General features: G+C 47.7%; 1 protein-coding gene across 1 annotated transcript; it reads right to left on the bottom strand.

The window, feature by feature from the left end:
- Nucleotides 1–7,311: 7,311 nt before the first annotated feature.
- On the bottom strand, nt 7,312–14,512 carry MCIDAS (multiciliate differentiation and DNA synthesis associated cell cycle protein). The gene is made up of 7 exons (XM_054252250.2): nt 14,359–14,512; nt 14,175–14,271; nt 13,917–14,008; nt 10,080–10,152; nt 9,315–9,538; nt 8,166–8,276; nt 7,312–7,941 (listed from the first exon to the last, which is right to left on the bottom strand). Exons 1-7 carry the CDS (start codon nt 14,476–14,478, stop codon nt 7,501–7,503), a joined length of 1,158 nt encoding a protein of 385 aa, XP_054108225.1. The 5' UTR covers nt 14,479–14,512; the 3' UTR covers nt 7,312–7,500.

Here is a 14,512-nt window from a genome sequence, read left to right as displayed (position 1 = left end):
TGCAACAGCAAGAAACAGGAGTCTACCAACCAATGAATGAGCTTGGAAATGGAGTCTTCCCAGAGCTTCTCAATAAGAGCTCAGCCCACGCCTTGATTTCCAAGAAACCCAGAGCAGAGAAACCAGCTGAGCCAACCTAGGCTTCTGACCTACAAAACTGAGATAATAAATTTGTGTTATTTTATACCAAAATGTTTATGATAATTTGTTACAGCAGTACTATAAAGCTGATACAGATATTTAGTACCAGATAATGACAGAAAGAAAATACACAAAAATGTTCACAGTAGTGTCTTCAGATAGTTTAAAAACAATGTAACAGTTAAAAAAAAAAAAAAGAACATTATTACTTTGTTAGACTTTTCTGTTTGTCTGAATTATTTTTCCAAGGAGCATATATTGCTTACCTAAAATTTGTGTTTCCATTTTTAAAAGTAAAAGATCAAGATGACAGTGTATCAAGGAGAATGTAATTCGGGTGCCCACTATTTCCTACATCTCATTTCCAGGGCCTCCAACATTCGAAGACTCTCATCGCATACACAGGCCTCTGGCTCCAGGCTGCAGTATGTGGCGGTGAGTACTTCCTCCCCTCTTGGTATCCCAGGTCCCCAAGGGAGGCCCAGAACCTACCCTGAGCCTTTCTGAGGATGAAAGCCCACCTCACTCCCTGTTGGGGAGGCCAAGCTCTGAGGGAAATTTCTTGTCTTTTTCCCTTCAGGCTTCTGTACATATTGAGACCAACTAAACCTCTCTGGCAGACACGGTTAGTCAAATAACACAAGAGTTTTTCCCAGTCCCCTTTTCTCTTGCCTGCCTCCTATGGTAATGGCTAAAAAAGTGAGACACTAGATTCCCTGCCTCCCTTGCAGGTAGGGAGGGGTAAATATGTAACTCATGAGACTGGAGTGAGTTCACTGGGGGCTTCCTGGGAAAGCATTTTGCTTCCCTAACAAAAGTGAAAGAAATAGTGCTCAAAGCTCCTTTCCCCTTTCTTCCTACTTTGAATACAGGCATGAGGTCTGAAGGCACAGCACCAATCTGATCATGAACCATTAAGCCAGAGGACAAAGAGTTAACAAGGTAAGGGGATAAAGCAGAAAGATGAAGCCTCATTCACTGACAGCATCATTAGCATCTGAGGCAAATGTTAGCAACTTGTGTCTCAGTTTGTCATTAGACAGGTGTGAAAAATAAGCCCTTATTGTTCTAAAACTCAAGCAAATGCAATTGCCTACATCTATACCTCAACTGTCCGGCACAGAGTTTCAGAGTACTGGTGCTCTTTTCTGTGAGATGCAGAGATGAAGGAGGAAAAACAGAGGAGGTAGGAGGAGAAAGAAGTATTTGAGAAAACCTGTTTACATGTGTTTTCCACAGAAAGATGCCGTCACAGCTCTAATTTTGTCATGTCCCATAAAGCTCTATGCTGAAGCTGAGACATCATCACTTATGACACAGATTTCAGCCCACAGCATGCACTTCAAGGAGGACACAATAAGATTAACAAGCCAGATTCAATCATATGGCCTACAGCATCCCCCAAATGATTCTTCTTACATTTTGCTCCAAATAGCTTCTAATTAGCAATATTTTACCACCTTAGTTCTCATTTAGGTAAAATATCAGACCAAAAGTATCAGTTACTATTGCAAACTAACAATATTGTAATACTTCAACCAAAAATGTTAAGTTTTGTATTTGTTAAGTATTATTATTATTATTATTTTGAGATGGACTTTTGCCCAGGCTGGAGTGCAGTGGTGTAATCCCGGCTCACTACAACCTGTGCCTCCTTAGTTCAAGTGATCTCATGCCTCAGCCTCCCAAGTAGCTGAGATTAGGATGACAGGCACCCTCCACTCCCCTCTGCCTCAGATAATTTTTAAATTTTTTGTAGAGATGGGGTTTCACCATGTTGGCCAGGCTGGTTTCGAACCCCTGATCTCAAGTGATCAATCAGCCTGCTTCAGCTTCCCAAAGTGCTGGGTTTACAGGCGTGAGCCACCGGCCTGAACTTATTCTTATCTATGACCTTTCGATTAATGAGAAGAATTAGAACTAGATCCTAATCTCTTTGGCTGCATATAATGGCCAATTGGATTGGGCTTCCTTAACACATTCCATGAGTAATTTTATTCAGATTTTTCACATGCATCTTCACGATCAGTACTTTCATCATCATCGAAGTCCCTATCTGATTCATTTAACGTCAATTTCAAAGCACACTATTGTCACTTTCAACTGTTTGAAATATAGTCTTTTTACAGATTACCTAAGGTCAGGAGTTAAGAGACCAGCTTGGCAAACATGGTGAAACTCTGTCTCTACTAAAAATACAAAAATTAGCCAGGAATAGTAGCAGGCACCTGTAATCCCAGCTACTAGGGAGGCTGAGGCAGGAGAATTTCTTGGACCCAGGAGATGGAGGTTGCAGTGAGCCAAGACAGTGCCATTGCATTTCAGCCTGGGAGACAAGAGCAAAACTCTGACACACACACACATACACACACACACACACACAAACGCGCGCGCTTTATAGCCCTTTTTGGATCTCGATATCTTTTCAAAACATTAGGTCAGTTGGTTGTTGCTTTAACCTGGTTGGTTGGTTGGTTGGTTGACATGAAGTACTGCTCTGACACCCAGGCTGGAGTGCAGTGGCGCAGTCTCGGCTCACTGCAACCTCCGCCTCCCGGGTTCAAGTGATTCTTGTGCCTCAGCCTCTCCCATAGCTGGGATTACAGGTGCCCACCACCATGCCCAGCTAATTTTTTTGCATTTTTAGTAGAGATGGGATTTCACCATGTTGGCCAGGCTGGCCTCAACTTTCTGACTTCAGGTGATCCACACACCTCAGCATCCCAAAGTGCTGGGTTACAGGTGTTAGCCACCATAGCTGGCCTGTTTTAACCTATTAAAAGTAATCTTTAAAAGCCTTCTTTATAACACTGGGTCTCAAAGTGTGGTCCCAGACCCCAGCATCACCTGGGAACTTGTGAGAAATTCACATTCTTAGGCCTGCCTGCAGAATTACTGAATTAGGAAATCTGGGGATAATCCCGGAAAGCTGGGTTTTAATAAGCTCTCCAGGTGATTCTGAAACACACAGCAGTTTGAGAGCCATTACTTTGCAATAACATCTCACTGTTGCAATTATGAGGACATAGCATTAACAGTAATCTAGTTAAAATGTGTGTAGTTTTTTTGTTTTTGTTTTTGTAATGGGGTTTTGCTCTTGTCACAAGGCTGGAGTGCAATGGCGCAATCTCAGCTCACTGCAACCTCTGCCTCCTGGGTTCAGGTGATTCTCCTGCCTCAGCCTCTAGAGTAGCTGGGACTACTAGCGTCCATCACCACACCCAGTTAATTTTTGTGTTATTAGTAGAGATGGCTGGCCAACGTGGTAAAAATCCCTGGCCTCAGGTGGTCAAATTCCTGACCTCAGGTGATCTACCCACCTCAGCCTCCCAAAGTGTTGAGATTACAGGTGTGAGCCACCACATCTGGCCACTGTACCGCCTTTTTAAAACTGATTTTACTTTCAGAGAAACTTCTAGAAATACCCCGTGTTAGCTAAAACAGTAACTCCTATCACATCTTGTCTCTATGCCCTGCTTTATTTTCTTTAGAATGTATTAAATATCAGACATCATCTATCTGTTTAGCATCTGTCTTCCCCCACTAGAATACATGCTTCATGAGGCAAGCACTTGGTTTTATTCCTGGTTTTCTTCCCAACAAATAGAACTGTACCTGGTCCTATTGGAAATGAAGGAATTATTGAGGTAATTTCAGGATAACACATATTCCTGAACTAAGGTAGACCACATAGGCCCAAAGACTACCTACAACCACACTGAGCTATTTTTATTCACCACACTCTGACACCAAATGTCGACAGGTTTTCCACATCACCCAGTTCTCCAATTCTCCAGACACAACTATGTATCCTGTAATTCAATTCAGTTCTGACACTACCTGGAGTTAGTGTCAGATTCCACAGGTTTAAGGGCTTAGCCCACAAAACTTCCTTCACTTCAGATGCCAGTCAGGTGCCCAGTATGCCCACACTTCTGACTTGGAAACAAAGGCCAGGGTTCCCATAACACTCCCTTAGATTTAATAATTTGCTAGAATGGCTCACAGAACTCAGGAACTCATTTTCTTACTATTACTTGTTTATTACAAAGGACACAACTCGTAAATAGCCAAATAGAGGGAATGCATTGGGCAAAGTATGGTGAGGGGGACAGAGCTTCCATGTCCTCTCTGGACACATGACCCTCCCAGCACCTAGATATCTTTACCAACTTTAAACTTCCCTGAACTTTATCACTTAGGGGACTTTATGGAGGCTTCATTATGTATTGATTAAATAAATCATTGGTCATTGGGGTAACTCAATCTCTAGCCCCTCTCCTTTGCCCAGAGGTGAGGGCAAGGAAGCAGGGCTGGAAAGGCTGAGGTCTTTTTTGTTGTTGTTCAAATGGAGTCTTGCTCTGTCACCCAGGCTGTTGTACAGTGGCATGATCTTGGCTCACTGCAACCTCTACCTCCTGGGTTCAAGTGATTCTCCTGCCTCAGCTTCCCAAATAGCCTCAGTGATTCTCCTCCCTCAGCCTCCCGAGTAGCTGGGACTACACTCACCACCATACCCAGCTAATTTTTGTTTTGCTAATTTTTGTCTTTTTAGTAGAGACAGTGTTTTGCCATGTTGGCCAGGCTGGTCTCAAACTCATGACCTCAGGTGATCTGCCCACCTTGGCCTCCCAAAGTGCTGGAATTACAGGCATGAGCCACCACTCCTAGCCATGGCTTGGTCTTTCTAGAAAGACTAGCCCCATCTTGAAGCTATCTAGGGGCCCTCAGGCACCAGCCATCTCATTAACACATACAAGACACTCAGCTGTGTAATGGCTCAAGCCCATAACCCCAGCCACTTGGGAGGCTGAGGAAGGAACCGAGGATTGCTTGAGGCTGGGAGTTCAAGACCACCCTAGGAAACAGCTACACTGCACTCATCACTGGTTAGAGTCCAAGGATTTTGGAAGCCACAAGCCAGGAACCAGAGACAAAGACCAAATATGTATTCCTTATATCACCACACACAGAATTCTCTATCCTTACTCTTCTTCACGGCATGTATATATTTTTGTTTTGTAAGATCCAAGAAAGCAAGATTTTTGTGTTTTTTTCTTTTGCTATTTTCTTAGTATCTGTATTACTAAGATTCTCAGTAATAATAAATACCTGTTAATAAACAAATGACTCTAACTTGTAAACTCTGCTACTGCTAATTTAGTCATTTGCACCATCAGTCTGCAAGATGACTCCCCCACCCCCGTCCTCCCACCCCAACCACTGCCTCAGAAGTGAAAGATACTGAAGCAGTTCAAGTGACCAATGGCTAACATGACAATTACAGGGATATCATCTTAAAGGAAGGAAGAAATGTAATTTTTAAAACTCTAGTCATAAGACATACAGAAAAAAACCCTATATGTTTTTAAACTTTTTGGTTATTGTAGGTAAAGCATTATAAGAATACTCATAAAGAGGAAAAGATTTGACAAGCTGATTGTTTCAGGGGACAGGTTAAGAGATTGGGGGTAAGTGATTTTTTGTTTTTTCTTATGCTGAACTGTGGTAACTTTATATTTGAGCTGATGAAAAAAAAATTCTGGACCATCCACTGTACTTTTTAAGCGTCTATTTGTTAGACAAAATATGAGGAAATGTGGTCTGTTTTATCACTTTTTGGTTTCAAAATGGGTACTTAAATACAGATAACAGTACATACATGACAAACTGGAAGAGCAGGTTCTGCCACACTGCCAACTCACCTGTTACCTGGTATCTCCTCTCAGACTGGCAGAACCAGCAATGCAGTGTGGCGTAACACAGTTGGAAACCGTGCCCAAGCTGAGCCCCCAAGTGCAAGAAGTAGCCCTCATGTTAAGAACTGTGAAGGTCAGGAAAAATCACTACTTGACATATGCCACGCACATCATTTCAGAAACAAGTAGAAAAGAACCCCGGGGGCCCAGCGGGGTGGCTCACACCTGTAATCCCAGCACTTTGGGAGGCTGAGGTAGGCGGATCACCTGAGGTCAGGAGTTCAAGACCAGCCTGACCAACATGGAGAAACCCCATCTCTACTAAAAATACAAAAATTGGCTGAGTGTGGTGGCACATGCCTGTAATTCCAGCTATTTAGGAGGCTGAGACCGGAGAATCACTTGAACCTGAGAGACAGAGGTTGCAGTGAGCTGAGATAGAGCCATTGTATTTCAGCCTGGGCAACAAGAGCGAACCTTGAAAGAGAAAAGGGGGAAAGAAAGAAAGAAAAAGAGAGAGAGAGGGAGGGAAAGAAAGAAAGAAAGAAAGAAAGGAAAAAAGGAAGGAAGGAAGAAGGAAGGAAGGAAGGAAGGAAGGAAGGAAGGAAGGAAGGAAGGAAGGAAGGAAAGAAAGGGAAAACAAAGAAACTCCAGACAACAGGGAATAGAAGGAAGTCAAGTCAAAGTGAAGGCATGCTGTCTTTTTACGGCAAGTTTTTCTTGCAAGTTATATAGATCGAGCCAGGAAATGTAAAATATGACTGAGCACCCCAGGTTTATCTGTGCAGTGCAAGTAGGTAGTTTTACTTTGATCAAGATTTCCACACTTCATTTCTGGCAAAAAAAATGGGAACACTTTTTCATGTGGCATATGCTATTTTCTTAAAACAATGTATATTTCTCATTAACAATGTTTGTTTTTTAGATGATTATTCGGTTTGCACAAATAGAACTGTACGGATAACGAATATAAACCTTTGCCATACATTTTCTAAATTATACAAATGATCATTACAAACAAGTGTGCTTAGCGTTCATTTTGTTAATAGCCCATCGCCTCTGAGAATCTGCCTTTTCCTAAGACAACAGTTTAGGTTACCTCTCCCAATTTCATATTTTGGCCGCCAAAATAAAAGTTTTCAATAGTAACAAAATTAGGTGTCCTTCTAGGACTGAGGAAAGTTGAGTGATGTATAAAAACATTCACTCAGAAACCAGGCTTCTGGGCCTGGAGTCCTTAAGTGACTAGTGAAACTGATTGAAATGTTGCAGTGTTTCCCATTGCAGGAAATTACTTAACCTTTTAGAGCCTCCTTTTCCTTCTTATAAAGCTAGAGCATTATATAATTATAAAAGTAGCTGTGGTTTCTAAATCCCTCCCTGCTCTAAAAATACGTAATTCAAAGCTGCTAAAAATAAATACCTTTAAAATTGGCTGTGACACATGTGACATACACATATATACACAGAGTTTCACTGTGACAAGGGGAGGGGCTATACAATGTTTTGTAGCAGAAGTTTACAGTGCATCGGTATCAAGATGTTTTTCTTCCTGAAAAAATGTTTCAGGGTGGCATTCAGCCTGAAGGGAGAGTTCTGGGAAACCTTCAGGCACTTCCGTGGAAACACAGGGCAGTGTTTTGGGAGAACACATCACAGCTCAACTGGGGACCCAGCGGAACTTGTAACCCCCGTTGGCTGTTCTGATGGTGAAGGCATTGCCCTGGGGGAAGGCGAGGGTTCGGATGGTGCTGTGGCTGCGGATGGGGGTACTGAAGGAGCCGCCCTCCTCCAGCTCACTATGGCTCAGATTCAACTTGCTCCGGCTGCAGTCGGTGCGCAGTCCCCGGAAAGCGCCATGCAGATTCCCGGGCCTGCTGTCCATGTTCACAGACTCTGGCTGCAGTCGCGGCCTCTTGGGATCACGGCTGTGCAGGGCTTCATCGCAGCGCTCGGAAATCTCCCGCAGGATGGCATCCACTTCCGCGCAATCCTCCCCCGCGGCACTGACCAGCTCCTCCAGGCTTCTTTTGGCCTTCGCCTTCAGCAGGAAGGGCTCAGCTGCCGCCTCACAATCCCAGGACTGTGTGATCATCAGCTTCTACGAAAGACGGGGAAGAGCGCCGCCCTGGGGCCTGCCGGACCAGCCGGGGTCCGGGTGCGCAAAAGGTGACCTTGGCGCACTTTGCACCAGACACCCAGCGGTCCTCTCCTTTCCCCGGCCCACGCTGGGTCCCAATGCTGGGAGCAGAGTCGGGGGCAGGGATGCACTGAACAGTTCAATTCCGATGTCCTGCAGTTCCCACACGCCCCAGCCCCACTTACATCCAGCACCGAGGCCAGGTGCCGGGTTCGGCTAGCGAGTTCCTTCAGCTGCACATTTCGTTCCTTGAGCGAGGCGATCTCCTCCTGTTTCTGGGTCAGCGTCACGTGCAGCTGCAGGAGGGGACCCAAACTTTCAGGGGTAGGCACTGTGCTGGATCGAGCCTGCGTATCTGGCATGAATCAAAACCAGATCCTGACGTCTCATCAGGAACTGAGGACGCGTGGGCATTTACACTAGCAAGAATAATAATCAATTTCCTTTTTTTTTTTTTTTTCCTTAAAGCACTTGGACAAAACGTATCTCCATTCATCCTCAGTGTAGCGTGCTGATTAAGAGTACTGACTTGGGCAGATCTAGGTTCTGTCACTAAAGTTCAACAATCCTATGTCTTGATTTCCTTGTAAAAGGGGGCCAGTAAGAGTATCTAGCTCAATGATTGTGAGCATTGAGAAGAGAAAGCATAAATCGTTAAGTACAGGGCCAGGCACATAGAAAACCTTCAATAAATATTGGTGTCCCTATTACAAATCTGGCAGGCACTATGCAAGATATGTGTGTAACACAACTGCACTTGTACCTCTAAATCCCCCCAAAATAAAACAATGTTTAAAAATAAATAAAATGGTCTGGTGCAGTGGCTAACGCCTGTAATCCCAGCACTTTGGGAGGTCCAGGCAGGGGGATCACCTGAGGTCAGGAGTTCAAGACTAGCCTGGCTAACATGGTGAAAACCTGTCTCTACTAAAAATACAAAAATTAGCCAAGTGTGGTAGCACACACCTGTAATCCCAGCTACTTGGGAGGCTGAGGCATGAGAATCACTTGAGCCTGGGAGGTGGAGGCTGTAGTGAGCCGAGATCAAGCCACCGAGCTCCAGCCTAGGCAACAGAGTGAGTCTCTGTCTCAAAATAAACAATCAATAAATAAAAATTAATTAATAAAATAAAAATCAGGTGGGATAGGATTATTTCCACTTAATGAAGCTGGAAAGAGGTGGAGTCACTGAAGCAATGGCAGCTATGCGAACCACCAGCCAGTCCACTGGCTCCCACTCACAGGACCTCATTCTTGCCCTTGCAACCCCCACTGCCACCCTCTATACTCTGTCCCTGCCCCAGGATTCCTGGTTGCCAGGCCAGTGTCCCTACTTGATTGTTCTCAACAAGCGCGTCTCCCAACGCTCTCTGGTTCTGGTCTGCCACCTCCTTCCAGTACTGCTCAGGCGGGGGCACGTCTGGATGCTGCAGTGGTGGTGACTGCAAGGCCCGTGGGTCCAGTGATGGGGAGAGGCAGGGCCCGAATGGTGATATGTCGCAAGGAGAGAAGGGGAAGTCTCCGCTGGCCAGGGCAGGTGACATCATAGAAGATGAATCTGGAGAAGAGCGGGAGCTGGATTTGCAGCCTCAAACTCATGGCCAGCTAGTTACAGGAGCAAAATGCCACTCTGGGTGTAGGGTTTATGTAGAGATTTTCTTTTAATTATTAAATTAAGTACCCCTTACTCCTAAACGCCTGATTACCAGGCCCTTCCTGATGGCCTGTACATACACAGCAGGCATCCAAAACTTGCCTGTCAAGTTTACAATCAAGAAAACTTCCCTGGGCCTGCACGTCACACAGGCCTTCTATCCTCTGCACACTCGTCAAGCAACCTCCCCCGCCATACCAGAGCATAGTGCTCCGTCTCCCAGAACTCACAGCGACCCCCACTATGTAGATCCAGTGGTTCGACTTATCCACTGGGGGAGAGAAATGTCCTAAATATGGAAAAGCCTGACTATTTGATGAGTTGCTGGAGAGTCATTGACAGTTGGCTGGGTTTACCACCTTCACAACCACGAAATCAGAACTAGTCTGATTTGGGAGTGGGAGACACCTCCGCTGTTATTTAACTGCCAGGAGATTGCACTTGCCTGCAATGAGATCATCCACCGTGTCTCTGAAATCCCGCAGATCGAAGTCCGCTTCCGTTTGGAGGGAATGGTTCTGAAATAAACCAGAGGTGTACACTGGTTAACGCGTCTGGAGGGTCCGGAACTCTTCCTAGACCGACAGACCCAGGCCGGGGCTCGGCAGCGGGTCTGTGCGCACTCGCGTCGGCAGCCCAGTCTCCTACCCGAAAATTCAAGCCCCCTCCTAGACAGTGAACCCAACAGGCTCACACTGCTGCGGTGGGGAGCGGGACATGGGGGTTGAGGGGGGAGCTCCTGCAGGGAGCGGAAACGGAGAGCAGTGGCGGAGGTCGGTCCCTCCGCGGGCGGGGCGGGGGCCCAGTGCGGGCTCCGACAGGCGAGTGGCCCGCCACCCACCAATCAGCCAAGCAGTCGCCTGCGTGCGGCCTGGCGGTTCCCTGTGCACCCGCGAAATTTCATCTCCGATTCATCAGCCACGCGCCACCGAGCCGACGCTCTAGGAGCAGAACACGGCTTGAACACCGGCTTTTCCCACCCAAAACCTGACAGCTTTCAGGGGCCTCCAGAGCAGTAATTTGAGGCCGCGTTTCCCCGCCAAGGCTCAACCCCAGCTAACCACCCCACCCCCGCAACCGAGCGGGAAGTAGGCTGTGATTCGAGGGGCCAGATGGATGTGGGAAATGCTTCTGTTCTGTGCACAGCTGGCGTGGCCTCAATTGCTCTTTTCAGTTTCCCAAAAAGTTGGGAGCAGACTTTTCTCATACAGCTGGTGCACCTCCAACATCTTGAACTGTACTCTCGCTGCCTCCTGCAAGGTGTCTGGGTGTGTGAGGGGAAAGGAGACTCTAAGGGGCCGGAGGAACAGGGACTTTGTTGTTCCCTTAATTCATGGACATTTAGAGTTGATTTAAAAGACGCTTTTACACGGCCTCTCAGTTCATCCTCACACCAGTGTGGAAGCAGGCGGGGCCTGGGAAGTGATTCCTCTTTGAGGAAGAATCTGATGCTGAGAGAGCTACCCAGAGTCACCCAGCTCTGAAGTAGTGGAATGGGGCCTCCTGCCTCCATACTTTATTTCTTTCTTTTCTGTCTTTCTTTCCTTTCCTTTTCTTTTCTCTTTTCTTCCTTCCCTTCCCTTCCTTCTTTCTTTTCTTTCTGTCTTTCTTTGACAGAGTTTCACTCTCATTGCCCAGGCTGGAGTGCAATGGCCCAATCTCAGCTCACTGCAACCTCCACCTCCCGGGTTCTAGAGATTCTCCTGCCTCAGCCTCCCTAGTAGCTGAGATTACAGGCACCCGCTACCATGCCCAGCTAATTTTTTGTATTCTTAGTAGAGACGGGTTCACTATGTTGGCTAGGCTGGTCTCGAACCCTGACCTCAGGCGATCCACCTGCTTCAGCCTCCCAAAGTGCTGGGATTACAGGAGTGAGCCACTGCACCCAGCTGCTTTTCTCTTTTTAGGAAAGCTGGCTTCCACCGAAGACAGCACTGGGAAGGGGACAGGAGTCTCAAGGGCCATGGTGTGAGAAGATGCATCCAATTGCCCACCAGAAAGACCTGTCCTACTGAATGCACTGTTGATTCATTCTTTCGTGCTCATCATACTGTTCTCCCCAAAGAGAGAGTTCTTCTTTACTATTTAAATATTTCTGGGAAGAGGAACTTACTCTGGAACTAACTTCAAAGAATGTACAAGTATCAGTTTTCTTTCCCTTGGGAGAAAAGAGTCAAGTAGGGAGGCCTCTACCACCTCTGTCACTAGTTGAGACTATAAGGGAAATGAGATGAGAAAGGAAGGGCTGAGGGCCCCACACAAGTCCTGGAGCATAAGTTCTGCCCTGGTTGAAGGGGCTTATTCTTCAAGGACTGGAAGGTCTCTTCCTCAGTAGGGATTTGAGAAAAGTCTCATGAGGAGACTGAAGGCTAACTCAGGAACTAGGGCCCTGGAAATGCTACCTCTTATGCCAATCCAGGTTTTGGCCCATTGTGAACCTCAAACATTTCTAGAGCACTTCCTCTCTCTGTCCACCTTCCCCTGAAGGAAAGGAATGGGGAAGTGTGATCTGAGTGTCCCTGGGGTCTCCCTGGATGTTCCTCCACAAGGGGCCACTTTCCTCTGAACCAGTTCTGTCTTCCCAGGAAAAATCCTGAATTTTTTTGGGTCCATCTGATGTGAGCTCTGTTCTTGAAACTTCGAGGCTGGGTATGGTGGCTCACGCCTGTAATCTCAGCACTTTGAGAGGCTGAGGCAGGCAGATCTCTTGAGCACAGGAGTTCAAGACCAGCCTGGGCAACATGGCAAATCCCCATCTGTACAAAAAATACAAAGAAACAAGAAACTGGCTGGCCATGGCAGTGTGTGCCTATAGTCCTGGCTAGTTGGGAGGCTGAGGTGAGAGGATCACCTGAGCCTAGGAGGTCCAGGCTACAGTAAGCCATGATCATGTCACTGTGCTCCAGCGTGGGCGACAGAGTGAGACCTTGTCTCAAAGAAAGAAAAAGAAAATAAATGAAACTTCGAATTCTACCGACACAAATAGATAAATCTGGCATTTCTCCAACTACAAAATGAAGAAAAAAATGTCTAACAAACAGCATGATACCAAATTTAAAATCTATATACTTAAGCAAACATTCAACAAGAACTGCTTGGGTTTTGTTACTTGCACAATAAACATGTTGGGGTAAGGGAGTAGGTCTCTGGGTCAGCTGGAAGATGCTCAGGCATTATCTTTCCTTATTCCATCATCCAGATCTAAAAAGAACAATTAAATGGCCTTGGCAGTGCAATGCCCACTCCCAACTCTTGCCTGAATCTCTGCTTTCAGTGGCCACCTACATTGAGTCTCCCTGGGTTCTACCCCAAGGTTCTAGGAGGCCCTTGGAAAAGGACTGAGAAGCTTTGCTCCACTACCACTTCCAGTTCTGGGAGGTGGTCAAGCCTCTGCAGAGTTCTGTACTGGGCCTGTCTGCAGACCCCAGACCTATTGCCAGGAAGCTGGAACTGGCACTCTTCCCGGGAGTTGCATCTGGTTAAGACCCCCTGTCCACCTGGGCACGTCATGTCCCACCCATGAGCTGGGCTTCTGGCCTCCCAGACACCAGTGCTGGGAGACTCCTTCCTCTGCCGTCAGCACCGGCAAGCGGTGGAAGTGGGATGGGAGTAAGAAGACAGGTTCTGCGGGAAAGAAAAAAGTTGAGTGCCTTTTTGCCCCATCATGGCAAGTGACTGGAGCTTTTACGAGGGCTGAACAGGACTTTGAAAAAGTGCCCAACTGCTGAAGGACCATCTCTACAGAAGGGAATATTTTTAGCAAGATTACTTCCAGAGTCCTTTGTCCTTCCTGCTTCTCCCAACTGCAAATTCTCTAACTCTTTTCCAGTCTTGATAAAGAAGTTATCCATCAACCTCCACTGTTCTACCCACGGAATGATAATGGCCAGGAAGCGGGTGTTGGGAGAACTGACAGAACATGCAACAGGTGCCCAGAGAGCAACTTTGCTCCCACCCACCCGCCTGGTCTCTCAGTGCACAATCTTGTCACAGATCCGAGGAGTAGATAGGGAGGGGAATAGCAAGGGAGGCTTCCAGGTGAGCCCCACTGTACCGAGTTGGTCAAAACAGCTCCAGTGGATATGTGGCCTTCATAACATGCTAGGAGAGAAGCGGAAGTTCTGATCTGGAAGGCACAGGTGCCTGCACGACGCTTCCCCTCATCAGCTGAAATTGCCTGCGCTCCCGACCCGAGAGGAGCTTTTAGGGAATTAAAACCACCACCCCGGAGTAGGGTTTGGGCTGCGTGAAACCGCGAGGCTCCACCAGAAGGGGGAGGTACCTGCGATGCGGCTAGGTCACCACCAGGCGGCGCGTCGGACCCGAGTAGCGAAGAGCAGTCCGCGAGGTCCTGCAGGTCTATGGTGGTGAGGGCTGCGCGGGGAGACCGGGAGACACGCGCAGGGCGGCCCCTGAGCCTCTCCGCCAGGCTCGCTGCTAGGACGTCAAAGCCCGGAGGAGAGAAGCTCCTCCGAGCCGTGCGCGCCGCACCCTCCCGGCGAGGGAAACCCGAGGGGTAGGCGTGTGCCACGGGGCTCACCTGGCAGCGCAGTGGGCTCGGCGTCTGAGGGATCCTCGTACACCGACACCGGGCTCCCGCCTGTGCATCCCGGCAAGAACTTCCGCGGAGGATCGAACTGGCCGGGCACACAAACGTTGAACGCGGGTCAGCCCTCGGGGCACGGAGCGCGCAGACCCTGCCCGGCCCGAATCAACTGCCCCACCTTCCTTTCCGGCTTCCCGGGCTTGCAGAGCAGCGCCCGGCCAGGCAGCGCCAGCATCCTGTTGGGGCAGATGCTGTCGAAGGCCCGGCGGCTGGCCGCGCCGCCCCCGCACGCCTGCATTGTGCCTCCTTCCTCCTGCCTCCCAGCGCCGACT

Source organism: Callithrix jacchus, chromosome 2 (genome assembly GCF_049354715.1).
Source record: "Callithrix jacchus isolate 240 chromosome 2, calJac240_pri, whole genome shotgun sequence".
Lineage (NCBI taxonomy): Eukaryota > Metazoa > Chordata > Mammalia > Primates > Cebidae > Callithrix > Callithrix jacchus.
The sequence above is the reverse complement of the archived record's forward strand: the minus strand, read 5'-3'. Positions and strand labels throughout refer to the sequence as shown.

What these genes read in the sequence shown, in the direction of transcription:
- MCIDAS (XM_054252250.2), bottom strand. Translation starts at nt 14,478, where the DNA reads ATGCAGGCGTGCGGGGGCGGCGCGGCCAGCCGCCGGGCCTTCGACAGC. An exon ending in CGAGCCCACTGCGCTGCCAG is followed by an intron (nt 14,009 to 14,174) that starts GTGAGCCCCGTG and finishes CTCCCCGCGCAG; the next exon opens with CCCTCACCACCATAGACCTG. An exon ending in GTGACCTAGCCGCATCGCAG is followed by an intron (nt 10,153 to 13,916) that starts GTACCTCCCCCT and finishes GGTTTATTTCAG; the next exon opens with AACCATTCCCTCCAAACGGA.